We start from the raw sequence: 27,647 nt of genomic DNA, 5'->3' as shown, positions 1-27,647 counted from the left end.
GGGCATTAGCTGATGATTCACTTGTGCTCCTGCATATTAGAACATATTGAAAGTGTGGTGTTTGAGTTTGTAGGTGCAAATCTATAATGAGTATTTCTGTAAATAAAAACTCCACTTTAAATCCTTCACTATCTGGAATGGAACTACAATGCAAACTTTATGTCCCGTTGTTACCAATTCACTGTTCCAATGGAAATAAACATGCAGTATTTATTTTCTCAAGTTCTTTCAAAATGTTGGAAACTTCTTTTAGATTCCTATCATCTATGCTGTTCCACAGATTAAGTTCTTAGCTTGTAAAGTCTCTCTTTATAACTATGGCCTCTCACTTCAAGTAACACTCAAGCAAATATATGATACATAATTTCTGTGGCTCTAAATTTTCCATAATTGCATATCTTGATATCTCTATATAGAAATTCTAGACCTAGAAGTGGGCTGGGAAAGTGGGGAAGGAATTTGGGGCAGAGGGGGCAGTGATGTCAGAGAGTAGACTAATGCTGCACTTCTCACCTTACTGCTGTTCATGGCAAGCTGAGGGTCTCACAATATTGGGTCCTGGGCCTCATTTCAAGAGCATAGAATGCCAGTGAACAGAATGCCAACCTTGGGTTGTGGTGAATGGTAATGTTGGGGATCATGACAGAACATTGGTGAATGATTGAATATTGGGTCAGTATAAATAGATCATGGGATTCTGTGTTGGAAATCAATGTTGAGATGGCAGGTAGCGTCATATGGTTTCAAAAGTCCATCTTCCAGTGCATGGTATAACTGCAGTCCCTGATACTGCATATTTTATATATGTGGAATTACAGATCCTGTACCTGATACAAATACCAACATAAAATTCTCATCAGTGGTGGAAATGTTGTCAAATATGTGGGTTTTTCAAAAAAAAAGTAGCAAACTCACATGTGAACAGGACAGTAGTTCTTTCATTATATATTTATCATAGATCTGTCGACTTCGACACAAACGATCCTCTTCTGAATCTAGCTTTTCATAGTCTTTGATCTGAAATTTAAAAATATTCCTAATTACATCAACATTCTTTAAACTGAACATTATTTGAAGCTACAGAAGGGAAACCTTTTTAATCTTATAGATCATGTATTTTTCATTGCAATTTTTTAAAACTCATTCATGGGATGAGGGTGCCGCTGCATAACCAGCATTTATTGCCCATCCCAGAAGGCAGCTAAGAGTCAACCACATTGTTGTGGGTCTGGAGTCACATGTAGGCCAGACCAGGTAAGGACAGCGGTTTCGTTCCCTAAAGGACATTAGTGAACCAGATGGGATTTTCCAACTATCGACAATGGATTTCTGGTCATCACAGGCTCTTTATTCCAGATTTTTATTGAATTCAAATTTGACCATTTGCCAAAGCAAGATTCGAACCTGGGACCCCAAAGTATTACCTAGGTCTCTGGGTTTAGAGTCCAGCAATAATGCCACTAGGCCACTGACTCCCCATTTTTACAAGAATTCCCGAAGGTTATTTTTCACAAGGTAACCAGCAACCTGAATAGGCTGGTATTTTGGAATTTTTTTCTGGTTTGTTTGTTTATACTTAAGTCAATTTAAGTTTTCACCAAGGCACTGTTTTTTCGAGCACTTTGAGAAGTCTTAATTTAAAACAAAATCAGTGAAAACTGGATAACTTATACAAATACTCACTGCAATAGTACTTCATGACATGGCTACTGGTAAACATACAACTAAAATGCAACAGAGGCCATGTTGCAAGGGTGAAAAATAAGATTGAAAGACATGACATCCTGCACTGCAGGATATAAGGCTCGGATTGGAAAAGCACATCCGAGGCTGAAAACAAAAACAGCCTTAGAAACTCGTACAGAGCATTCCTTACACAATACAGTAAGAACATCTAGTAACCTCAGAGCAAACAGCACTGACAGATTGAAATATACTCACTTCTAACCTGACCTCAACACTTGAGATAAACTCTCAGTCATCTGACAGGCTGTGATCTGGTGAACTGGAATTGATTTCTATGGAATAAACTCTGCTAGGTTCAAAAATGCACTGGCAGATTACATGGTGATGATGATATTTTAATTAATTTAATATATCTTTCATACTGTATGTAAAACTTCGATCATTTTTGCAGCCAAACTGCCTAAGAAGACCTACACAAAAGAAAAATTATGCGAATGGCGGAGAAGTGAATTTTTTTTAAAAATGCTGGAGTAAATAGGCAAGAACTTTCAAAAGTTGATTGGGAATAGATGTTCGCAGGCAATGGAAAGCCTTCAAAAATGAGAAAATGAGAGTCCAGAGACGGTATTCTCCCGTTAGGGTGAAAGACAAGGCTGGTAGGTGCAGCAAATGCTGGATGACTAGAGAAGTTGAGGTTTTGGTCAAGAAAAAGGAGATATATGTCAGGTATAGACAGCAGAGGTCAAGTGAATCCTTACAGGAGTATAAATGCAGGAGGAGTATACTTAAGAGGGAATTCAGGAGGGGAAAGACAGTACATGACATACCTTTGGCAAAAAGGGTTAAGGAGAATCCAAAGGGATATTATAAATACAATAAGGACAAAGGGTGACTGGGGTGAGAATAGGATGCTTCAAAGATCAGCAAGGCAGTGTATGTGTGGAACTGCAGGGGATGGGACAAGATACTAAACAAGTACTTTGCATCAGTGTTTACTGTGGAGAAGGAAGATATAGAATGTGTGTAAATAGATAGTGACATTTTGAAAAATGTCCATATCACAGAGATGATGCTGAATGTCTTAAAACACATAAAAGCTAATAAATCCCCAGCACCTGATTGGATGTAGCCTAGAAATCTGTGTCAAAAAGTCTGGCACTGAAAAAACTGGAAAAGCACAGTCAGTCAGGCAGCATCAGAGGAGCAGGAGAGGCGACGTTTCAAGCATAAGCTCTTCATCAGGAATATTGGTTGGGGCCGTTGGGGGGGGGGCAAGGGAACTGTGAGATATATGGGAGGGAGGTTGGGGGTGGGGGCTGGGAAGGTAGCTAGGAATGTCTTGGATGAAGGTGGGGGTTATGGTGATTGGTCGGAATGGAGTGTGGGGCAGATAGGTTGGAAGGAAGATGGATAGGTAGGACAGTTCAAGAGGGTAGTGCTGAGTTAGAGGGTAGGATACGAGATAAGGTGGAGGGAGGGGAGATGAGGAAACTGGTGAAATCGTGTGGTTGGAGGGTCCCAAGGCAGAAGATGAGGTGTTCTTCCTCCAGGTGTCGGGTGGCTAGGATTTGGGGTGGAGGCGGCCCAGGACTTGTATGTCCCTGGCGGAATGGGAGGGGGAGTTGAAGTGATCAGCCACAGGGCTGTGGAGTTGATTGGTATGTTTGTCCCAGAGATGTTCTCCAAAACATTCCATAAGCTGGCATCCTGTCTCTCCACTGTAGAGGAGACCACATCAAGAGCAACAGACACAGTAGATGAGGTGTTTGGAGGTGCAGGAAAATCACTGCTGGATGTGGAAGGATCCTTTGGGGCCTTGGACGGAGGTAAGGGGAAAGGTGTGGGTGCAGGTTTTGCACTTCTTCCAGTGGCAAGAGAAGGTGCAGGGAGTGGAGGGTGGTTTGGTGGGGTGTGTGAACCTAACGATGGAGTCACAGAGGGAATGGTCTCTGCGGAATGCTGAAAGAGGTGGGGAGGGAAATATATCTCTGGTGGTGGTTTCTGACTGTATGTGGTGGAAATAGCAGATGATAAAGCGTTGTATCTGGAGGTTGGTGGGGTGGAAGGGGAGGACCGGGGGGGGGGGGTTCTGTCCTTGTTGTGGTTAGAGAGTTGAGGTTCTGTGCAAACTCTGGGGAAGCAAGGGAAGTGATTACTGGGCCCCTTGCTGAGATATTTGTATCAGTGATAGTCATAGGTGAGGTGCCGGAAGACTGCAGATGGGCTAGCGTGGTGCTACTGTTTAAGAAAGGGGGTAAGGAAAAACTACGGAACAATAGACCGGTGAGCCTGACATCGGTGGTGGGCAAGTTGTTGGAGGAAATCCTGAGGGACAGGATTTACATGTATTTGGAAAGGCAAGGACTGATTAAGGATAGACAACTTGACTGTGCATGGGAAAGCATGTCTCACTAACTTGACAGAGTTTTTTGAAGAAGTAACAAAGAGGATTGATGAGGGCAGAGCGGAGGATATGATCTATTTGGACTTCAGTATTGGGTTTGACAAGATTCCTCATAGTTAAAGATCATACAACACCAGGTTATCATCCAACAGGTTTATTTAGAAGCACTAGCTTTCAGAGCGCTGCTCCTTCATTGGGTGGTTGTGGAGAATAAAACCATAAGACACACAATTTAAAGCAAAAGATTAATGTCATGCAACTGAAATGATATATTGAACAAACTTGGATTGTTGTTAAGTCTTTCATCTTTTAGAACGGGTTGCAGGTTTCGGTTCATTAATATGTAAATCCCAGAACCTCTTTTAAGTCATATTCTCGAGATAGCTTAAGGTTTTATAACAAAAGGTGACATCTCAGCTCAGACAATGTATTAAAGGTATGAGGTAAGAGTCTTTAAGTCACCTTCATGAGATAAAGATCCCAAAGGATCACAGATCATAAACCCACTCAAGTCAACCTACAACGCTGAGAGACTTTGCCACAGCACCTCTTGAAGTACAAGATGTTTTTCCCTAGGGTGGGGGAGTCCAGAACTAGAGGGCATAGGTTTAAGGTGAGAGGGGCAAAATTCAAAAGGGACATAAGGGCAACTTTTTCATGGAGAGGGTGATGTGTGTTTGGAATGGCTGCTAGAGGAAATGGTGGAGGCTGGTACAATTACAACATTTAAAAGGCATTTGGATGAGTATGTGAATAGGAAGGGTTTGGAGGGATATGGGCCAAGTGCTGGCAAATGGGACTAGATTAATTTAGGATATCTGGGCAGCTTGGACAAGATGGACCGCAGGGTCTGTTTTCTTGCTGTACACTTCTATAACTCTATCTGGCAGTATCTGTGGAGAAAGAAAGAGTTAAGGTTTCTAGTCCAGCATGACTCTTCTTCAGAACTTCACAGTCATACTGAACTCCAAATGTTGACATTGTTCCTCTTTTCACAGACGCTACAAGACCTGCTGAGTTTCTCCAGCACTTTCTGCTTTTCTTGGGTCAAATACTTCACAGATTAGCTATTCCAAAATGATGGAAGGATGCCAGAGATTAGCAGACCTCAGACCATATTCAGAGTTGCACAGGTACCAGTAAGTGACTAAGAACAACTGCTCAGTTCCTATTTATTAACAAGATGCCATTAACAGATCTTTGCTATCTGCATCAAACCACACACTGAGCACCTCTTCCAATGTTTTGCATGGAGGTCATTGCTAGCTAGGATGACACTGTCAGTTAAAGTACTGCTCACAGATCAAAGAACTGGCAATTGCTTTTATCTCCTTTCTTCTTAAATAGCATGGTATAGTTGCCACTGCCTGCACTGCAGCACATCCTAAGGATAAGAGATCAGCAATGGACTGTTATATGCTTGTTTGGAAGTGTGCCTGTGACCATTAAGGAAGTATAGTTGTTTTGTAATGATTTGGTGTGCAAAGTTCTTGGGTATTACGAACGTAACCAAATTTAACTGTGTGAACTAACCCTTGTGCACATGTCCTGAAGCATGTGCATGCATCAACCACATTGAAGTGTTGTGTGAGAAATACATAAAGATATGTGAAAAGCAACATTATCAAATCTACACTGCAGTATTAATCCTGTACTAGGCATGGTGCTACAAGTAAGTTGGCAAAGAATTCCCAATTCTATTCCATTGTCTCCGAGCTTGTAAAGGTAGATACACAACATACGACCTGCAAGACATCTTTTGCCGGGAATGATAGCCTGGCACCTCAGAGCTGAAAATGTGTTGCTGGAAAAGCGCAGCAGGTCAGGCAGCATCCAGGGAACAGGAGAATCGACGTTTCGGGCATAAGCCCTTCTTCAGGAATCTTGTAGAGGGAGGAAGAGAGCTTCTTCAAGGAAGGCATCCTTGTAAGAGGATTCGCAGTAGGTTGAAATCTTTGAGGAGGAAGTGAGGTCTGCAGATGCTGGAGATCAGAACTGAAAATGTGTTGCTGGAAAAGCGCAGCAGGTCAGGCAGCATCCAGGGAACAGGAGAATCGACGTTTCGGGCATAAGCCCTTCTTCAGGAATGGCACCTCAGAGCCCTAGTGTACCGAATTCATCTCATGTTGCAGTACGCTGAATTCTCCAGCCAGAAAGCAAAGAGCAAAACCATACCATTTAGCTACAGACTCCTTTGTGCCTCACTTTTTGGCAGCATTCCTTTTTTTCCTTCTAAATGTAGTCTTTGGCAATGCTGACAAGTATTGAAAAAATATGAAAAGATATTAAAAATAAATTCAAAGATTTATCACTTAAAGCAGCCAACTATACTTACTATTTAATTATTTCTCTTAGTAGCCCTTTAGACCTCTATTAATGCATTTACATTGCCTTGTCAACTAAGCCTAAAAAGTACACAAAATTAGATCAGTTACATGCTCTGCAGACATAATCAACATCCCATGTTCAGTAGTCCAGACACTTGCACTAAAACATTCTGCCCTTGGAACTGTCAGAAATGCAATATTATGAACAGCAGGAGGTCTTACTTAGCTGAAATTGAGGGTTTGGGTAAGAAAAAGAAGGAAGCATATGTCAGGTATAGTCAGGATAGATCAAGTGAATGCTTAGAAGAGTATAAAAGCAGTAGGAATATACTTAAGAGGGAAATCAGGAGGGCAAAAAGGGGACATGAGATAGCTTTGGCAAACAGAATTAAGGAGAATCCAAAGGGTTTTTACAAATACATTAAGGACAAAAGGGTAACTGGGGAGAGAATAGGGTCCCTCAAAGATCAGCAAGGCAGCCTTTGTGTGGAGCCGCAGAAAATGGGGGAGATACTAAATGAGTATTTTGCATCGGTACTTACTGTGGAAAGGGACATGGAAGATATAGACTGTAGGGAAATAGATGGTGACATCTTAAAAAGTGTCCATATTACAGAGAAGGAAGTGTTGGATGTCTTGAAACGCATTAAGGTGCATAAATCCCCTGGACCTGATCAGGTATACCCTCGAACTCTGTGGGAAGCTAGGGAAGTGATTGCTGGGCCTCTTGCTGAGATATTTGAGATAGTTACAGGTGAGGTGCCGGAAGACTGGAGGTTGGCTAACATGGTGCCGCTGTTTCAGATGGATGGTAAGGACAAATCAGGGAACTATAGACCAGTGAGCATGATGTCAGTGGTGGGCAAGTTGTTGGAGGGAATCCTGAGGGACAGGATGTACATGTATTTGGAAAGGCAAGGACTGATTAGGGATAGTCAACATGGCTTTGTGTGTGGGAAATCATGTCTCACAAACTTGATTGAGATCTTTGAAGAAGTAACAAAGAGGATTGATGAGGGCAGAGCGGTAGATGTGATCTATATGGACTTCAGTAAGGCGTTCAACAAGGTTCCCCATGGAAGACTGATTAGCAAGGTTAGACCTCATGGAATACAGGGAGAACTAGCCATTTGGATACAGAACTGGCTCAAAGATAGAAGAGCTTAAAAATGTGTTGCTTGAAAAGCGTAAGAGGTCAGGCAGCATCAAAGGAATAGGAGAATTGACATTTTGGGCATAAGCCCGAAACATCGATTCTCCTGTTCCTTTGATGCTGCCTGACTGCTGTGCTTCTCCAACAACACATTTTTAAGCTCTGATCTCCAGCATTTGCAGTCCTCACTTTCTCCTCAAAGGTAGAAGAGCAGAGGGTGGTGGTGGAGGGTTGTTTTTCAGACTGGGAGGCCTGTGAGCAGTGGAATGCCACAAGGATTGGTGCTGGATCCTCTACTTTTCATCGCTTATGTAAAAGATTTGGATGCGAGCATAAGAGATACAGTTAGTAAGTTTGCAGATGACACCAAAATTGGAGGTGTAGTGGTCAGCGAAGAGGGTTACCTCAGATTACAATGGGAACTTGATCAGGTGGGCCAATAGGCAGGGAAGTGGCAGATGGAGTTTAATTCCAATAAATGCGAGGTGCAGTATTTTGGGAAAGCAAATCTTAGCAGGATTTATACACTTAATGGTAAGGTCTTAGGGAGTGCTGCTGATCAAAGAAACCTTGGAGTGCAGGTTCATAGCTCCTTGAAAGTGGAGTCGTAGGTAGGTAGGATAGTGAAGAAGGCGTTTGGTATGCTTTCCTTTATTGGTCAGAGTATTGAGTACAGGAGTCGGGAGGTCATGTTGCGGCTATACAGTCCACTGGTTAGACCACTGTTGGAGTACTGCGTGCAATTCTGGTCTCCTTCCTATCGGAAAGATGTTGTGAAACTTGAAAGGGTTCAGAAAAGATTTACAAGGATGTTGCCTGGGTTGGAGGATTTGAGCTTCAAAGACAGGCTGAACAGGCTGGGGCTGTTTTCCCTTGTGGAGGTTTACAAAATTATGAGGAGTGTGGATAGGATAAATCGACAAAGTCTTTTCCTTGGGGTGGGGGAGTGCAGGAAGGGCGTAGGTTTAGGGTGAGAGGGGAAAGATATAAAAGGGACCTAAGGGGCAAATTTTTCACGCAGAGGGTGGTATGTGTATGGAATGAGCTACCAGAGGATATGGTGGACACTGGTACAATTGCAACATTTTAAAGGCATATGGATGGGTTTATGAATATGAAGGGTTTGGAGGGATATGGGCTGGGTGCTGGCAGGTAGGACTAGATTGGGTTGGGACATCTGGTTGGCATGGACGGGTTGGACCAAAGGGTCTGTTTCTGTGCTGTACATCTCTACGACTCTAAACGGGCATATCATTGCCAGTTATTCTAATAAAGTATTGGTTAGACATGTGTTTTCCCAGTACTAAGGAAGCTCTGGAATTGAAAATGTTGTTAATTTACAATTGTATCTGGGTACAGGCTATGCTAAGACACATTGCTATGCATGAAATGGTGTAAATGTTAGATATATTGTCCACGAGGTAACCTGTAGAGCGTCATGAAATTAGTAAAGAAATTGGAGGTTACTTAGCCAAATGTTAATGGAAGGACCCCACAAAATCTTGACAAATAGCTTACATACTGAACTGAAATCAGACAGAATTCTGGAGAGTATTGTTACACCTTTTGAGTTTCTCCCAGGAAAGAGAACAAACCTTGAAGATGTCGTAAAATAAGGAAACTCCTGGAGGGGAATACAGAAAATAGTACTACAATTACAGTATACATCTGCATAAACTTTAATATTAAACTATTAGTGTTTATTTCTTTTGTCTTCATATATGCAAGAACATCCATTTTTGTTTTGAAAAACAGAATCTTGTTCCATGGTTCTATGGATTCAAGGAATCACATAAATGTTATGGTGCAGGAGGTGGTGATTCAGCCCATCAGTGATGCATGGCTCCCTGAGCATTTTAACCTGGTGCAACTTCCTGTCTTCTCCCTATATTTCTGAACATCTGCGTGGGTTTCCTCCGGGTGCTCCGGTTTCCTCCCAAGGTCCAAAGATGTGCAGGTCAGGTGAATTGGCCATGATAAATTGCCCATAGTGTTAGGAGCATTAGTCAGAGGGAAGTGGGTTTGGGTGGGTTACCCTTCGGGCGGTCGGTGTGGACTTGTGGGGGTGAAGGGCCTACTTCCACACTCTAGGGATTCTAATCTAATATCCTCTTGAATACCTCGTGACTTTGTCTCTACCACACATCGGGGGAGTACACTCCAATTCCTAACTACTTGCTTTATGAAGTTTTTTTGCCCTCATCTTGCATTTGCTTCTTTTGAAATAGTTTAAAGTTTAAAACTGTCTGCTGGCTCTCAATTCATTTGAGTGAAACAGTTTTCTATGTCTACCCTGTCCAAACTCCTCTAGAGTTTGAAATCTTAAAGCACTGAAAAAAAACTGATTGGTTTGCAATTGCTGGGCAAATCATTCAAATATTTTTTAAAAAGGGTGCAATGTTTGCAATTTTCCAATCCTCTAGCACCACCCCAAATCCAGGGAAGATTGAAAGATAATTGTTAATGCCTCTGTAATTTTTACTCTCTCTTCTTTTAATATCCTTGGATGCATCTCATTTGGTCTCAGTGCCTTTTAACTTCAAGGATAAATGGCTTAACCAAACCACCTCCTGATTAATTTTAAACCTTTCTCAAGGCACGATTTCACACCCTGTCTCACTGTGATCCAGTGTCTTTCAGGTAAAGACAGATGCAAAGTATCCACTTAAAAATCTCATTCATGTCTTTTGCTTCCTAAAGTAAATCTCCTTTGGTTTTCCCTTGTACACCTGACTCCTCCTTCTACCAAACTTTTACTATTGATTCACTTAAAAAAGACTGGGATTTCCTTCCATGTTAAAACATAGAACAGTACAGCACAGCACAGGCCCTTCAGTCTTGATGTTGTGCTGGCCTTTTATCCTACTCTAAGAGCAGATTAATCTACATACCATTCATTGTATCTGACCCTACTCCCATTGCTGGCAGTGCATTCCACGTACCCACCACTCTCTGTGTAAAGAACCTACCTCTGACGTCTCTCCTAAATCTTTCTCCAATTACCTTACAATTATGCCCCTCATGATAGACATTTCTGCTATGGGAAAATGTCTCTGTCTATCCACTGTATGCCTCTCATCATCTTGTGCATTTCTATCAAGTCACCTCTCATCCTTCTTCGCTCCAATGAGAAAAACCTGAGCTCCCTCAACCTTTCTTCAAAAGACATGCCCTCAAGTCCAGGCAGCATCCTGGTAAATCTCCTCTGCACCCTCTCTAAAGCTTCCACATCTTTCCTATAATGAGGTGGCCAGAACACCACACCATATTCCAAGTGTGATCTAACAAGGGCTCTATAGAGCTGCTGCATAACCTTGCGGCTCTATTCCCCTACTAAGAAAATCCAACACACCATACACCATCTTAACAACCTTATCATCTTGGGTGGCAACTTTGAGGGATATATGGACGTGGACCTCAAGATGCATCTGTTCCTCCACACTGCCAAGAATTCTGCCTTTAACTCTCTATTCTGCATTTAAATTCAACTTTACAAAATGAATCACTTCACACTTTTCCATCTGCAAATTATCAGCCCAGTTCTGCATCCTGTCAATGTCTTGTTGCAATGTACAACAGCCCTGCACAATATCCACAACTCCACCAACCTTTGTGTAATCAGCAACTAACCCACTCTTGCACTTCCTCATCCAAGTCATTTTTAAAAATCACAAAGAGCAGAGGTCCCAGAACAGATCCCTGTGGAACACCACTGGTCATCGAACTCCAGGCTGAATACTTACCATCTACCACCATCCTCTGTCTTCAATGGGTCAGCCAATTCTGTATCCAGGCAGTCAGATTGCCCTGTATCCCATGCCTCCTTATTTTCTGAATGATTCTACCATGGGGAACCTTATCAAATGCCTTGCTAAAATCCATATACATCACATCCACTGCTACATCTTCATCAACTTGTCACATCCTCAAAGAATTCAATAAGGCTTGTGAGGCATGATCTGCTCCTCACAAAGCAATGCTGACTATCTCTAATCAAACTATGGTTTTCCAAGTACATTACTTCCCCCCAACAGCGGGGGATATGTTGCAAGACCTGCTACAGAAGCCTGTCGATAGGAACGAACCCATTCATTTCAATGGGAAGTTTACCTTCCTGGCAGCCCTGGTTCCTGATTCCCTATAATATGTTCAGACCACGGTAAACCGCAGGTAAACGAAACCGTGGAAAATTATTCAACGGATAAGGGGGTCACCCTATAATCATAAATCCTGTCTCTCAGAATCTTATCCAATACTTTGCCCACCACTGCATAAGATTGACTGGTCTATAAATCCCAGGGTTGTCCCTATTCCCTTTCTTGAACAAGGCAATAATATTGGCCACTCCCCAATCCATCTGGTACTACACCAGTGGACAGTGAGTACACAAAGATCATCGCCAAAGGCGCAATAATCTCTTCCCCCACTTTCCGTAATAACCTAGGGTATATCCCGCCTAGCCCAGGAGATTTATCTATCCTTATGTTTTTCAAAATTTTCAGCACATCCTCCTTCCTATCATTAACCTGTTTGAGCACATCAGTATGTTCCATGATGTCCTCAGAAACGTCACAGTCCCTCTCAGTAGTGAATACTGAAGCAAAGTATTCATTAAGGACCTCCCCTACCTCCTCCAACTCCAAGCTCAAGTTCCCTCCACTATCCCTGATCGGCCCTACCCTCATTCTGGCTATCCCCTTGCTCCTCACTTAAGTGTAGAATGTCTTAAGAGTTTTGCTTAAATCTACCCATTAAAGCTTTTTCATACCCCCTTCAAGCTCTCCTAAGTCCATTCTTCAGTTCCTTCCTGGCTAGTTTGTAACCCTCTAAAGCCCTGTCTGACTCTTGCCTCCTCAGCCTTAAGTAAGCTTCCTTCTTCCCCTTGACTAGATGTTCCACATTCCTTGTCACCCAAGGTTCCTTCACCCTGCCATCCCTTCCTTGCCTCGGTGGGAAAACCTGTGCAGCTTTCTAAACTACCTCCACATTTAGGTCATGCATTTCTCTGAGAACATCTGTTTCCAATTTAGGCATCTCAGCTCTTGCTTAATAGCATTGTAATTCCCCCTTGCCCCGAATTAAATACTTTCTTACACCATCTGCTCCTATCCTTCTCCATGAGTATAGCAAAGATCATGGAGTTGTGATCACTATCACCAAAATGCTCTCCCACTGAGAGATCGGACACCTGGCATGGTTCATTGCCAAGCACCAAATTCAATATAGCCTCCCCTCTGGTCTACATATTGCATCAGGAACTCTTCCTGGACACGTGACAAAAACTGCTGCATTCAAACAATTTGAACAAAGCAGGTTCAAATCATTATTAGGGAATTTAAAGTCACTCATGACAACAACCTTATTACTTCTGCAGAATTCCAAAATCTGCCTCCCAAACAGATCCTCCGTGTCTCTGTTGCTATTTGGTTGCCTGTAGAAAACTCCCAATAAAGTGACTGTTGCTCTCCTCTTTCTGACTTCCACCCACATTGACCCTGTAGACAAACCTTCCTCGACAATTTCCCTTTCTGCAGCTATGATACGAACCCTGATTAGCAATGTCATTCCTGCACCTTTTTTCCCTTTCCCCTCTATTCCTTGTGGAACATCCAACAACCCTTCCCGGTTAGCTGCCAGAATTTTCTCAATCTCTTTGCTTCTTGTACATTTTTTAATCTACCTTCTGAATTTGGCTTGGTTCTCAATCATAATTACTTTCTGACATCTACCATAAACACAATTTTTCTTCTTTAGCTTAATTTCTATCTCCTTTGACATCCAAGAGTTATGAATTTATTTGTGCTATCTCTCCCTTTTGACGGAATATACCTTGACTCTGCTAGATCCATCTTTTGTTTGAAGGTAGTTCATTGTTCAGCTATTGCTTTTCCCACCAACCTTTGGTATCCAGCACAACCCTGTTCTTGCCCCATTGAAGTCGGTTCTCTGCCAGTTATTTATTTTCTACCATCATCCTAAAACTTAAAGTATTGTAATTGCTATTCTCTAAAAGCTCCCAACTGTCACTTGATCTTGGCCCATTTCACTCCCAAGAAGTGGTGCTTCACTTCTTGCTGAATTAGCTAAATACTAGTGTAGGAAATTTGCCTAAACACAACCTAGGAAAACTTGTCCCTTGTTGCCCCTTAAAATATCACTACCCTCATTAACATATGGGTATTTATAGTCCCTCACTATAATTACACTATGATATTTACACCTCTCGAAGGTGGTCTATATATATATATCAATCACACCAAGCAATATAACCGCACCCTTATTGCTTAATTCTAACCAAGTCAATTCTGCCTTTGAACCCTTTCTGCAGTACTGCAATTCTCTTACCCAACAAGACAACCCCTCTATCTGCCCTCGCTTAACCCAGATTTCTTATAACCATACATTATAATGTCACAACGTAATTTATGCTGTAATTCTCCAATTCTATTAACTATACTCAGCATTCATATGCATGCATTGCAACCATAATGTAACTTTATTTCTTATTTACCTAACATACCATAACATACTGATATTATGTATATCTATATAGTAGTGCATCTTTTTCTTTATATTCTTTATTTTGTGCTTATGATTTGCATCTAGATACTTTGTACCCAAGATGCCGCCATGCATTGGTGACATTGTACACTTCTCACTGTACTCCTTTTGTAACTTGAGTACACATGACAATAAACCTAATTCTAATTTAGACTCCTTACTTTCTCCCTCCACCTATTTCCAACTCCACCTATTTAGTTACAATTTTAGCACTGAACAAAGAGATCTTGGAGTGCAGGTGAAAGGAGAGTCGCAGGTAGATAGGATAGTGAAGGAGGTGTTTGGTATGTTTTCCTATATTGGTAAGAGTATTGAGTACAGGAGTTGGGAGGCTATGTTGCAACTGTACAGGACATTGGTTAGGCCACTGTTGGAATACTGTGTGCAATTCTGGTCTCCTTCCTAGCAGAAGGATGTTGTGAAACTTGAAAATGTTCAGAAAAGATTTATAAGGATGTTGCTAGGCTTGGAAGCTTTGAGCTATAGGGAGAGGCTGAATTGGCTGGGGCTGTTTTACCTGGAGTGTTGGAAGTGGAGAGGTGACCTTATAGAGGTTTATAAAATCATGAGGCGCATGGATAGGATAAATAGACAAAGTTTCTTCCCTGGGGTGGGGGAGTCCAGAACTAAAGGGCATAGTTTAGGGTGAGGGGAAAGATGCAACTTTTTCATGCAGAGGGTGGTGCATGTATGGAATGAGCTGCCAGAGAGAGTGGTGGAGGGTGGTACAATTGAAAAGGCATCCGGACAATATATGAATATGAAAGGTTTAGAGGGATATGGGCAAATGGGACTACATTAGATTGCTATATCTGGTCAGCATGGACAAGTTGGACCAACGGGTCTGTCTCCATGCTGTTCACCTCTATGACCATCCAAGCATTTCATGCAGCCTGTACTACTTTCTAACATGCTCTCCTGGTTCGACACTTCTAGTGATTTAGTTTAATCCCCCTCAATCCAACTGTTTGATTTGGATTTGTTAAACCTTAAATCGTAGTAACATTATGAAAATAAAGTACTCTTGTCCTTAGTTCCTTATCCTATTTTTGTCTCCATAGAATCTTATTAAGTTTTCAGAGCTGGTTCTTCTTCAGCTGTGCAGGGAGCAGCAGTATCAGAAATAGCAGCTGATCATCCCATCAGTACACACACTGTCAACTTATCAATGCACCTGCTCAAACGCATCCTCTTTGAAAAAGGACAGACATAAGAAGATGTTTTTCACATCCCAGTCTCTGTTCCCACCTCAGATCTGTGGTTCAATAAGTTTCTAGATGCAATGGTCAATTTGTCCAGAAGTTTCCAAAGACAAAGTCAAGAAATATTGGAAGCATGCTGCAGCTTCCTAAATGAGGTATTGCGGGACTTGTAAATTTGGACAGAGCAGCAAGTCTGTCAGTATCTTTCCAAAGAAGCTCCAATAACTGCTTGAGTAGGTACTATCCAGATTTTGAACTAAACTACCCTCACATCATTGAGCATTGCTGTTGTGAGGTGGCTAAAGGAGACTGAACATGAATGATAGTTACAAAGGTGAGTTCTGATCTTTTTCAAGTTAGCTGCATTTATGTGCTACCCACCTATTCATCTACATGAAGGGAAGCTGGACTAGGCTGTCCTGACACCAACAATAACCTTCAGAGGTCTGTGTTTAAAGTGGCTGAGGGTCGTCCTGTTCACAACAGTGCAACAGTGAACATAGCTTACACAGCTTACCTCTATCCCAGTCTCCTGTCTGTGGAGGTTACTGAGAAAAAGTTTTCCAAAGGCAGTTGGACACCTAATAGTGATTAATTGTGTTCCAGATATTTTCCAGTCAACCTGCTTAAAGATGTTAATACACACCACTACTGCAGGTGGGCTGTGAACCTGGGCCTTCTGGCTCAGAGGTAGGGATTTTGCCACTGTGCCACACAAGAGTCCCCACATGGTTAACTGCATAAATTAAGGTCAAGTATACTTAATTCATTAATTGAGCATTCATTGTATAATTGCACAGGCACATAGCAAAAGACACTAACTGACACCGGTGATACATGGAACCATCAGAAAATACACATTTGTTTCATTTTCTGATTAGATTTACTTCTGATGTCCTCCTAATCCAGGAGTAGGAACCAAATCCCCTCCAAACATACATTCCAAAAATGAAAAATGAACCTCAAAACACAATGCTGCAAATAAAAGTCATCCCTTAACACAAATTCACAGAGGCTAAATTCAGACAGTGGCTCAGCATGAGGGATTCAATATTGTCTGACTGCCATCATTAAACAATAGTGCAGGGGAGTGCCACAGCAGTAATAACTACAAAGTCACCATGACCTAATGGGGAGGGGTGGTGGTTGTAAACCTTTATTGATAAGTCACAGGCAAAATGTCACATTTGCACCTGCCACTGTCTGATGCAAGAGATTTACCACCTAATGCAATAATATTTGAACCTGACCATTGTTATTACGATCAGTTCTCTTTGAGAATGGTTCATGCAAACCTTTGACCATCTGGGGCCAAGTGCTGTTATTGTTCATCTCCAAAAGCTGGAGGAGAAGTTTAGAATTATTGTGTATTACTGATCATGTTGTTTGGATTCTTTTTCCATAGTGAAGAACTATATTGCTTCACTCATCATACCTGGCTCGATTTGTGAGAGATTTACATGAAGGAAACTTAGCTCTCAGACATCTTGATCAACAGGAAAATATTTTATGTGGTTATAATACATTTGATACGAATCATGAGAGAAAGGGGCAAATTTGAAGCAACTTTACTCCACTCAGAAGAAAGGGAAAGACCAATCATCCTGACTGAGGCCTATAATCAAAACCAGATAACCAGCCATGTGGGGATCCTAGGTGAATCACAGTGACCTTAGTCTGAAGAGGTCTGTAATTGTAAGCAGGGTCAGGAATGGCTGACCTGGCTTGTAGATACTCAGTCTTCATCAGAAAGACCAATTATGTGAAGGATGATAGGTTATCAGCCAAATCCAAGGGATATTGGGGTTGCATGCGATGCTAAGGTAACACAGAAGTAACAAGCCAATCAGAGAGTTCGGGTCTGCGTTACGTAATTACAGTTTGGGCAGAAATATGAGCTCTATGAGAAAGGTTTATTATTTCCTTCATACATTCTGGTAACTTCGTGATCTTGGGTGGGAGCAGAGGTTAAATTTTAGAGAGGTTTAAATTGGACACACCAATCAAAGTATTGTCATTTAGTCTAGTTTAAAGGTTTTGTATTGGAACCTTAAAAGGTTTAGTTTAATAAACAAATATGGCGTTGAGCCAACGCTGTGCATACGTGGATGTTATTCTTCATAAAATTTGAAGTCCAAGAACTATTTAAAGGGGTAGGAATACCGTAGTCTAGTCAACTTTCTCTGAACTGTTTCCAACTTAATTAAATCCTTCTTAAATAAGGTAATCGATACTGTACATTGTATTTCAGATATAGTCTCACCAAATCCCTGTACTGAATTGAAGCATAACCTCCTTAATTCTGTTTTCAATTTTCCCCACAATGAACAATAATACACCTTTAGCTTTCCTAGTTGGATGCCATACAAACATACTAATTTATTGCAATTCATGTCGTAGGATACTCAGATCCTTCTACATCTTAACTGTGAAATATCTCACTAATTGGTAATATTAGGTTCAAATTTTTCCTTCCAAAATGAAGAATTTCACATCTTTCCATGTTATGCTTGATTTGCCAGATCTTTGCCCACTTGTTTAACCTGTCTTTATCATTCTGTAGCCTCCTCAAGTCTTCTTTACAATTCACTTTGCTATATATCCTTATGTGATCAGCAAATTTAGTAACCTTACCTCTAATCCCTTCATTCAAGTAATTTATATAAAGTGTAAAACATGGAGGTCACAGCATTGGTCTCTGTGACACAGTACTCATATACATCTTGCTGATCAAAACATGATCCATTTATGCCTAGCCTGCTTCCTGTTAGCTAGCCAATCTTCCATCCATACCAATAAGTTACCTCCCACACCATGAATTATTATTTTCCACAATTACCGTACAGTACATCCACAAGTTCCGCTTTATCCAGAGAAGGTGTTACTCCCTCAAAGAGCTCTAATAAAGTATTTGAACATGACTTCCCCTTCACAAAACCATGTAAACTTTGCCTGATCATCTTGAATTTTTCTAAATGCCCTGCTGTGAGGTCTTTAATAACAGCTTTAATATTCTCCTGCTTACACATATTAAGCTAACTGGCCTCTCTTTGGGGGATGGGGCAGGTGTGGAAGATAGCAGTACTCCATCTACCCTCTCTCCATCTTAGCCTTTGGGCTGCAGACACTGTTTGAGTGGAGGGGCTGCTTCCTCATTGACTGCCTGGCAACTCGAGCCTAGTTTCACTATTTGAAATCTTTTAATATCTCCATCCTGAGAAGTTTTCCTCCCTGAATTGGCTCTCACTTCTGACAGTCTGACTGCTAAGGTATCACTGTCCTCCAACTTCAGGAACTCACCTCACACCCTTAAATGCCCTGTTCTTCAGATCAGATGTCAACAGTGTGGGTCAGTCTGAAGGGAAAGTTCACCTGTCATGAGAGCGCCAACCCCAGAACAATCCATACAGGAAAACACAGAGCAGCCATGATCCTAATGAATGGTGGCAGAATAGGCTCAAGCAGCTGAAGTGTCTACATTCTGCTCCTGTGTGGAAAAACTCTTTCAAGAGAAGTTGTGTAGGAGGATAATTTGAGGGAAAAATAAACAGACTTGTTCCACTAATGGATTTTGTGGATAAATGTGCCTGAGCCATACAGATCAAAAGATCCCAGCAACTGTGCTGTTGTTCGAGCACTAATCTCTTAGTGCTTTTCCTTAACAAGAGAGAAAAAAAAAATCAGCCAGGGTTCCCACGCTATTTCAGTGACTTTTGTTGCAATGTGCACAAGTGTAGATGACAAGGTCAGCATGGGGCTCAGCTCTGATTTCCTCAAAGATTAGCTGTAGTTAGATTTTTATTTCAATTTCAATTAATTCTTCTTATCAAGGTGGGAATATCAATGCTGGGGAATGGATCACTTTCCATGTCAACTATCACTCACTCCCAGGTAATATAATAAACCAACAGGTGTAGAATAAATGGTCAATTACTTTGGCCCAATGTGCCTCAGCACCATCTGCAGAACAATGTCTAATGCTGCACTCACTTTTATAATATAGAAATATTATTAGTTACGTGAGTTTGCAGAATTCACACAAAATTAAACGTGTGTTGAAGATTATTTGGAGACTGATCAAGTTTAGTTTACAAGACTCTTGTGGTCAACATGCAGTACAGATTTTCATCCTATTAATCTCACAGAAATAGGAAACCAAAGCTAACCTCCAGTGCCAAGAAAATGGAGTATTAGCAACTTTTGTTGGGTCGATCCAATGTAAACTAAAAAAAAATTATTCCGTCTTTTCATAATAATTTAATTGGGTCTCATCTAGAAAAAAAGGCAGAATATTAGCAACTCAGTTTTTAAACATAGGATTGGACCATTTTCAAGGCCCAACATTCATGTTTTAAGAGGTCCACCTATCTTCATGATTTAACCAGAGGTAACCAATTTATAGGCAATCTCTGGAAGTTCTATTGAAGTAATGATTCTAAGTATGGCTGAGGGCTGAGCAGGTGGAAAGACTAATGGCAATATTGAGGTTCTGGGTAGATGACTGCCCCATGGGGAAAAAAGATAGTGCCATTGTAAGTTGGGAACTGCAATGGTCTCTCAAGAAAGAATTGCCCTTCATCCATCTTCCAGTTTTCAACTTCAACATAGGGCCTGTCTGCTGCCAATAAGATCCCAGCTAAACTTCTCCCAATTAGCAATATGCTGCTGCTGGGAAGATAGCTTAGACTTAGTCTTACTCTGCTTCCAGTAATATTATTTGCAGGAGGGAATGCATTAGGGAATAGCCAAAATACAGATTTCCTAAAATTCCTTGTACCTGCCTCCCAATAGCTTTTAAGATTCTGCCCAATGTGTCCAGTTTTGTTTCACTCATTTGTGATTAAGTGGAGGATTCAGAAAAGGTTTTGAGGAGAGTCACTAGATTAATACCTTGTTCAAAACCAATTATTTATTATGATGGGCTTGCACAGTTTGTTCTTTTACTACAGTTAATCACAGATTTTGGGATGTGAGAGATGGGGCCCTGTCCATTATTTGCATTAGTTAGTTGAGGAACCAAGGGAGTTACTTGTGTAAGTTATAGCACTAACCCCGGGAGCCCACTTTTAACCATCTTCTCTGATCAGAGAGAAATCCCTTAAAATCTTTTCTCCCTGAAATGACATTAGTATTATTTTTTAAAATCTATCTCATTTGTGTCTTTCCTAGGAAATGACATAACTGCTATTATAGAGATAGCATTAGGAGCATATAATATTTAGCTGTAGCATTATGGAATTGGATGGATTTGACTGACTAGCTGACATTTCTCTGTTTGTCTTTTTAAATGACCTAACCAATTGCATTATCTACTTCTCCACTCAATATAATCCAGATTATGTCATATTTAATCCAATAGGACATTGAAAGACACTTTTACAAAAACCTCTGAGCTGGAGCTTCAGGCAGATGTTCAATATCTGATAAAATTTGTTAGGCATGCAATGTAACATAAGTGCATGTGTTTAGCTGACCTTGCCAGGTGCCATGCTGGAAGACAAGATCCATGAAGCTTGTTGGGAGTGCAGCATGGGAATGTTCATTTGTGGCAACCATTTTGCCCTCAGAATTTCTTTTTGAAACAGACTCTTAAGAGACTAAGACATACCAACAAGAGCAAGCCTCTAGACTCACTGCTGGAATCCAAGCAAGCCAGGCAGAATCAGGAGGTGGAGAAGTCCACAGCAAGCCAAGCGATGCTGCCTGGCTTGCTGCATTCTTCCAGCCTCCTGCTTGTCTACCTTGAGATTCATTGAGCCTGTTCCTTCACTCAGATAGATTATGAATGATCTGTACTACATCTTAACTTGCCTACCTTTGCTCCATATCCTTTAAATCCTTACATATTAAAATAAAGCAGTTTTGATCATTTCAATTAAGGGCTGATCTTTTGCAGCAAAGTCACATTCATACTCTCCCTCTGAAATGCCTCGATTCCTTCAGACCTGAGATCATTCACTCTCAGTTTTGTGTGTAAACAAAACACCTTCTTAGATAGACAATTCAAACAAATGAGAAGCTTCTCAGTGAAGAAGGTTCTCGCAGATCTCCTTCATAAATGGTCAAATCCTTATCCTGAGATTAAGACACCGAGTTCTATTTTTGCCAGCCAGGTAACTTACCTCTTCATAAAACTTCAACTGGGGAACAGCTTCATCAATTTCATTCAGACAAAAATCTTTAAACAGCAAAAATCCTGAAAAACAAAATGCAAGAAATATTAATATTTGAGGAATCGTACAGATGTCTATGGCGTACAATTTACTGTTGCTGATAACAGCATAAATATGCTTAATGCACTTGTAGTGGTGTTTTTTCTTTCTATTTTAACAGGTTATTAAGTTTAATTTAAATAAGTTAGTGGCTTTGCACTTCCAGAAATTCTGTTCATTCTATCAATGGAGGATGTGCATTCAGCTGCTTAAGCCTCAAGCTCTGGGCCCATTGCTAAAAAAGCTTTTGGTCACCTCTTCTAATTTCTTTTATGTGGTCAATTATCAAAGACTGTCCCATTAACATTTCTGTGCAGTACTCGGTACATTTAATTGCATTAATGTGTGATATTGCCACAAGCCACTATTCAAATAGTAATGGGTGAGGGGTCGGAGATAAGGATTCAGAATTTGATACATATAGAATATACAATTGCATGGTAACCTCACCAACATAACTTCCTCTCTTGTGCTTCTAAAAGAATTTTTGAACACACAACACTTGCATTATTCAATGATTGAATCCTAAAGGTTGTGTTGGGTGGTTTTCTGTATTTTATTTTCTTTCATGAGAAGTGGGCATTACTGGCTAAGCCAACACTTATTGGCCATCCCCATCTGCCCTTGAAAAATATGGTAATGAGCCACTGTAGTCAATATGGTGCTATTAACAAGGAAGATCTTGAAGGAACAGCGATATAGTTCCAAATCAGATTGGTGTACGGCTTGAAGAGGAAATTGCAGATTTTGAATAAAATTATCAAGCTAAACAAATTACTTTAAAATGTCTGTCTTTCACAGTTTTGGACAAATAAAAAAAGAACAGTAACTGTTGCAGCAAGTCACAAAAAAATACAATGAAAAGAACAACCTGAGCAGGCTAAAACTATAAAACAATGTTTAAGCACTCCTAAGTCAATTTTCATTGGTCAATAGTGGAAGTAACGAGTTGAGGAAAAACATTAGCTTATTATATGTTCTATCATGTAATTAAAAAGCATAATTTTCAAAAAGAGTGATTCGATGAATAAAAGGGTAGGTGGGGTGAGGTAAAGAGGCAGAATGAACATGGTGGGAAGAGGATGTTTGAACATTCCACCTGTCTTTGGCACCGTGGGGAGGATCTCCTGTTCTCCAGGAAGTTTGTTTACAAGTCAAAACTCCAATATGTACACCATCACAGTCTTATTTCTGCCCTACCCAAGTGCCACAGGCAGTGAAGAGCTATCCTGTTACTTTATTTGTTGTTAAACTTCAATAAATGCATTTTCCACTAAAAAACATTTTATGATTGAGACATGAAACAATCTTGGTGTTCACTAATGGTACCCTTAGTCACTGCGATTCCTGAAGCAGAACATAATTTCCCTTTTTACTCCATTTTTTAAACTCCTATTAAAATCACTTCTTTACCTTCCATGCTCCAGTCAAAATAGTCCTAAGTATCGCACAATGTTCCTCTATTTTCCAATCTCAATGCATCACCCGAGTGAATCATCCAGTACAGATTACCACAGGATCTTGATCAGATGGGGCAATGGGCTGAGAAGTGGCAGATGGAGTTTAATTCAGATAAATGTGAGGTGCTGCATTTTAGGAAAGCAAATTTTAGCAGGACTTATGCACTTAATGGTAAGGTCCTAGGGAGTGTTGCTGAACAAAGAGACCTTGGAGTGCAGGTTCATAACTCCTCCAAAGTAAAGTCACAGGTAGATAGGATAGTTAAGAAGGCATTTGGTATACTTTCCTTTATTGGTCAGAGTATTGAGTACAGGAGTTGGGAGGTGATCTTGCAGCTGTACAGGTCATTGGTTAGGCCACTTTTTGGAATATTGCATGCAATTCTGGTCTCCTTCCTATCGGAAGGATGTTGTGAAACTTGCAAGGGTTCAGAAAAGACTTACAAGGATGTTGACAGGGTTGGAGGATTTGAGCTATAGGGACACGTTTAATAGGCTGGGGCTGTTTCCCCTGGAGCGTCAGAGGCTGAGGGGTGACCTTATCGAGGTTTTAAAATCATGAGGGGCATGGATAGGATAAATAGGCAAAGTCTTTTCCCTGGTGTAGTGGAGTCCAGAACTAGAGGGCATAGGTTTAGGGTGAGATGGGAAAAAGATAAAACGGACGTATGGGGCAACTATTTCACGCAGAGGGTGGTACATGTATGGAATGAGCTGCCAGAGGAAGTGGTGGAGGCTGGTACAATTGCAACATTTAAAAAGGCATCTGGATTTGCATATGAATAGGTAGGGCTTGGAAGGATATGGGCCGGGTACTGGCAAGTGGGACTAAAGTAGGTCGAGATATCTGGTCGGCATGGACAAGTCGGACCGGAGGGTCTGTTTCCGTGCTGTACATCTCCATGACTCTGACTGCACCAGCAAAAACTACTTGTCATCCATACTAGTTCCATTTTCCAGTGCTAAGCCATACACTTGAATGCTATGACATTTCAAGTGCTCAGCCAAGTGCTTTATAAAAGGTTGTGAGCTTTCCTACTGTAACTACCCTCACAGACCCAGACCCCCACCTCCTCTGGGTGAAAATGTTTTTCCTCAAATTCCCTCTAAACCTTTTACCTTTCACCTTAAAATTATGTCCCCTCATTATCAACCCTTCAACTAAGGAGAACAGATGCTCTCTATCCACTCCCCATATAATGTTATATACGTTCTCAGCCTTCTCCATTCTCGAGAAAACAACTTAAGCTTTTCCAGTCTCTCCTAGTGGCTAAATTGCCCAATCCCAGCCAACATTCTGCTCAATCTCCTCTGCACTTCATTCAGTGCAATCACACCCTTTGTACAGTGTGATGACCAGAACTCCACACAGTATTCTAGCAGTGAACTAACCAAAGTTAGGTAGTAGCTACATAACGTACCTGATCTTTATAGTATATGCTATGACTGCTGAAGACAAGTATCCCAGTATGTCTTTTCAATTACTCTGTTAAAGTGTCCTGCTGCCTTCAGCAATCCATGCTCAAGATCTCCTTGTTCATCTGAGCTTCCTAGTTCCTGCCATTCATCGAGTCCTCCACTGTTGTTACATCTTCCAAAATTTTCAGGGTTAAATTTCATCTGCCGCTGATAAGTCCATCTATATCCTCCTGTAACCTATGATTTCTTCCTAAGTTATAACTACCGAGCCAATCTTCATCTCATCTACCAATTTATTTAAAGTAGATTTACTTCTGGCATTAATATATATTACAAACAAATGCTATAATTTTTCTGAGGCATTAATATCCTTTGCATAAAAAGGGATGCAAAATACAATGATGCTAGGAATCTGAAACAAACAGAATTCTGGAGAAACTCAGCAGTCTGGCAGCATCTGTGCAGATAGGCCCTTTCTGAAGAACAGTCACTCTGGACTCAAAGTATTAACTCTGTTCCTCTCTCCGCAAATGCTTCCACACTTGCAGAGTTTCTCCAATATCTCTTCTATATTGCAAGTACCCAGAAGTGTACATACTACTCTAACATCAAGTAACTGGTGCAATATATTGGAGGGGGTTTGGGTTGGTTAGCTTAGTTGGCTGGACGACTGATCTGTGGTGCAGCAACACCAACAGTTCAATTCCCACACTGGCTGAAATTACCATGAAGGACTCTCTTTCTCAACCTCTCCTGCGGCATGGTGACCCTGAGGTTAAACTGCCACCAGTCATCTTTCGCTAATGAGAGAGCAGCCCTATAGTCCTCTGGGAGTATGGTGACCTTACCCTTTATATAAATTCATTATAATTTATTTACTTTTGTGCTCCATATCTCTCTGACGTAAACTTTCAATTTTTATTTACCTTTAGATGACTTCACCTACCTGCATTCTTACTTTTTATAGATTCAAACCCACCCTCTCCCCATTGACTCCCTTTCGTGTCAATTAAATGTTTTCTTTATTCCTTCCCCTAAGGCATACTAAATCAAACTAAATTAAATTAAGCTATCTGTCTCCATTCTAGTAACCTGTGTCTTTCTGAAGTTATTTTAGGCTTTATCAGTTTACTAAAATTCCTACCCTTTGTTTGCAATTTTCTAGATTATGTTCCCTGTATTCAAGTTCAAATCATCTTTATCAACAGACTACTAAAATGGGTCTAGAATTTTTCTTGAACTAAAGCTATATCAATCTTTTTCCAGTCAAAGAACCATTGATTCGTCCTTGCTCTTTGTTTATGATCCACTCGCTTTTCTTCTACTAATATTTATGCAGTTCTTCTTGCAGGTTGCAAGGCATCTTGCAATTATTAGAACACTTTCTCTGCCTCACATGCATACGGGTAAAAACAAGGACTGCAGATGCTGGAAACCAGAGTCTAGATTTTAGTGGTGCTGGAAAAGCACAGTCGGTCAGGCAGCATCCGAGGAGCAGGAAAATCGACATTTCGGGCAAACGCCCTTCATCAGGAATAGAGGTAGGGTGCCTGCAGAGTGGAGAGATAAATGAGAGGGAGGTGGGGTTGGGGAGAAAGTAGCATAGAGTACAATAGGTGAATGGGGGTAGGGATGGAGGTGATAGGTCAGAGAGGAGGGTGGGGGAAGGTAGCAAAGAGTACAATGGGTGAATGGGGTTGGGGATGAAGGTGATAGGTCAGAGAGGAGGGTGGAGTGGATAGGTGGAAAGGAAGACAGACAGGTAGGACAGGTCATGAAGGCAGTGCTGAGCTGGAAGGTTGGAGCTGGGGTGAGGTGGGGGAAGGGGAAATGAGGAGACTAGTGAAATCCACATTGATGCCCTGGGGTTGAAGTGTTCTGAGATGGAAGATGAGGCATTCTTCCTCCAGATGTCGGGTGGTGAGGGAGCGCGGTGGAGGCGGCCCAGAATCTGCATGTCCTCGGCAGAGTGGGAGGGGGAGTTGAAATGTTGGGCCACAGGGCGGCGGGGTTGATTGGTGCTGGTGTCCCGGAGATGTTCCCTAAAACACTCTGCTAGGAGGCATCCAGTCTCCCCAATGTAGAGGAGACCGCATCGGGAGCAACGGATACAATAAATGATATTGGTGGATGTGCAGGTGAAACTTTGATGGATGTGGAAGGCTCCTTTGGGGCCTTGGATGGAGGTGAGGGAGGAGGTGTGGGCGCAGATTTTGCAATTCCTGCGGTGGCAGAGGAAAGTGCCAGGACGGGAGGGTGGGTTGTTGGGGGGCGTTGTCCTGACCAGGTAGTCACAGAGGGAACGGTCTTTGCGGAAGGTGGAAAGGGGTGGGGAGGGAAATATATCCCTGGTGGTGGGGTCCGTTTGGAGGTGATGGAAATGTCTTCAGATGATGTGGTTTATGCGAAGGTTGGTAGGGTGGAAGGTGAGCATCTGGGGGGTTCTGTCCTTGTTACAGTTGGAGGGGTGGGGTCTGAGGGCGGAGGGGCGGGATATGGACGAAATGCATTGGAGGGCATCTTTAACCATGTGGGAAGGGAAATTGCAGTCTCTAAAGGAGGAGGCCATCTGGTGTGTTCTGTGGTGGAACTGGTCCTCCTGGGAGCAGATACGGCAGAGGCGGAGGAATTGGGAATACGAGATGGCATTTTTGCAGGAGGTAGGGTGGAAAGAGTTGTAATCTAGGTAGCTGTGGGAGTCAGTGGATTTGTAAAAAATGTCAGTGTCAAGTCGGTCATCATTAATGGAGATGGAGAGGTCCAGGAAGGGGAGGGAGGTGTCCGAGATGGTCCAGGTGAATTTAAGGTCGGGGTAGAATGTGTTGGTGAAGTTGATGAATTGCTTAACCTCCTTGTGGAAGCACGAGGTGGTGCCAATGCAGTCATCAATGTAGCAGAAGAGGTGGAGAGTGGTGCCGGTGTAACTACGGAAGATGGACTGTTCTACGTAGCCAACAAAGAGACAGGCATAGCTGGGGCCCATATGGTTCCCATGGCTATCCCTTTGGTCTGGAGGAAGTGGGAGGAGAAATTGTTAAGGGTGAGGACCAGTTCAGCCAAATGAATGAGAGTGTCGGTAGAAGGCTACTGTTGGGGACATCGGGAGAGGAAGAAACGGAGGGCTTGGAGGCTCTGGTCATGGTGGATGGAGATGTAGAGGGATTGGATATCCATGGTGAAGAAGCGTTGGGGGCCGGGGAAACGGAAGTCTTGGAGGAGGTGG

The 27,647-nt window shown here is 41.7% G+C and overlaps 1 protein-coding gene across 2 annotated transcripts in view; it reads right to left on the bottom strand.

The window, feature by feature from the left end:
• Positions 1 to 27,647, bottom strand: part of grk3 (G protein-coupled receptor kinase 3) — a 303,291-nt gene that overhangs the window by 123,831 nt on the left and 151,813 nt on the right. For both annotated transcript variants that reach the window (XM_043715595.2, XM_087999986.1), the window contains exons 3-4: positions 21,456 to 21,529; positions 916 to 1,017 (exon numbers count right to left, since the gene is read on the bottom strand). In XM_043715595.2, the coding sequence (XP_043571530.1) occupies positions 916 to 1,017; positions 21,456 to 21,529 (176 nt within the window). The remainder of the gene's footprint in view (positions 1 to 915; positions 1,018 to 21,455; positions 21,530 to 27,647) is intronic.

The sequence above is a fragment of the Chiloscyllium plagiosum genome, unplaced genomic scaffold (genome assembly GCF_037043375.1).
Source record: "Chiloscyllium plagiosum isolate Xiang-an unplaced genomic scaffold, Cpla_swu_hap1 HiC_scaffold_24, whole genome shotgun sequence".
In the NCBI taxonomy this organism is placed as follows: Eukaryota; Metazoa; Chordata; class Chondrichthyes; order Orectolobiformes; family Hemiscylliidae; genus Chiloscyllium; species Chiloscyllium plagiosum.
Note: the sequence above shows the minus strand (reverse complement) of the source record. Positions and strands in the feature narration are given on the sequence as shown.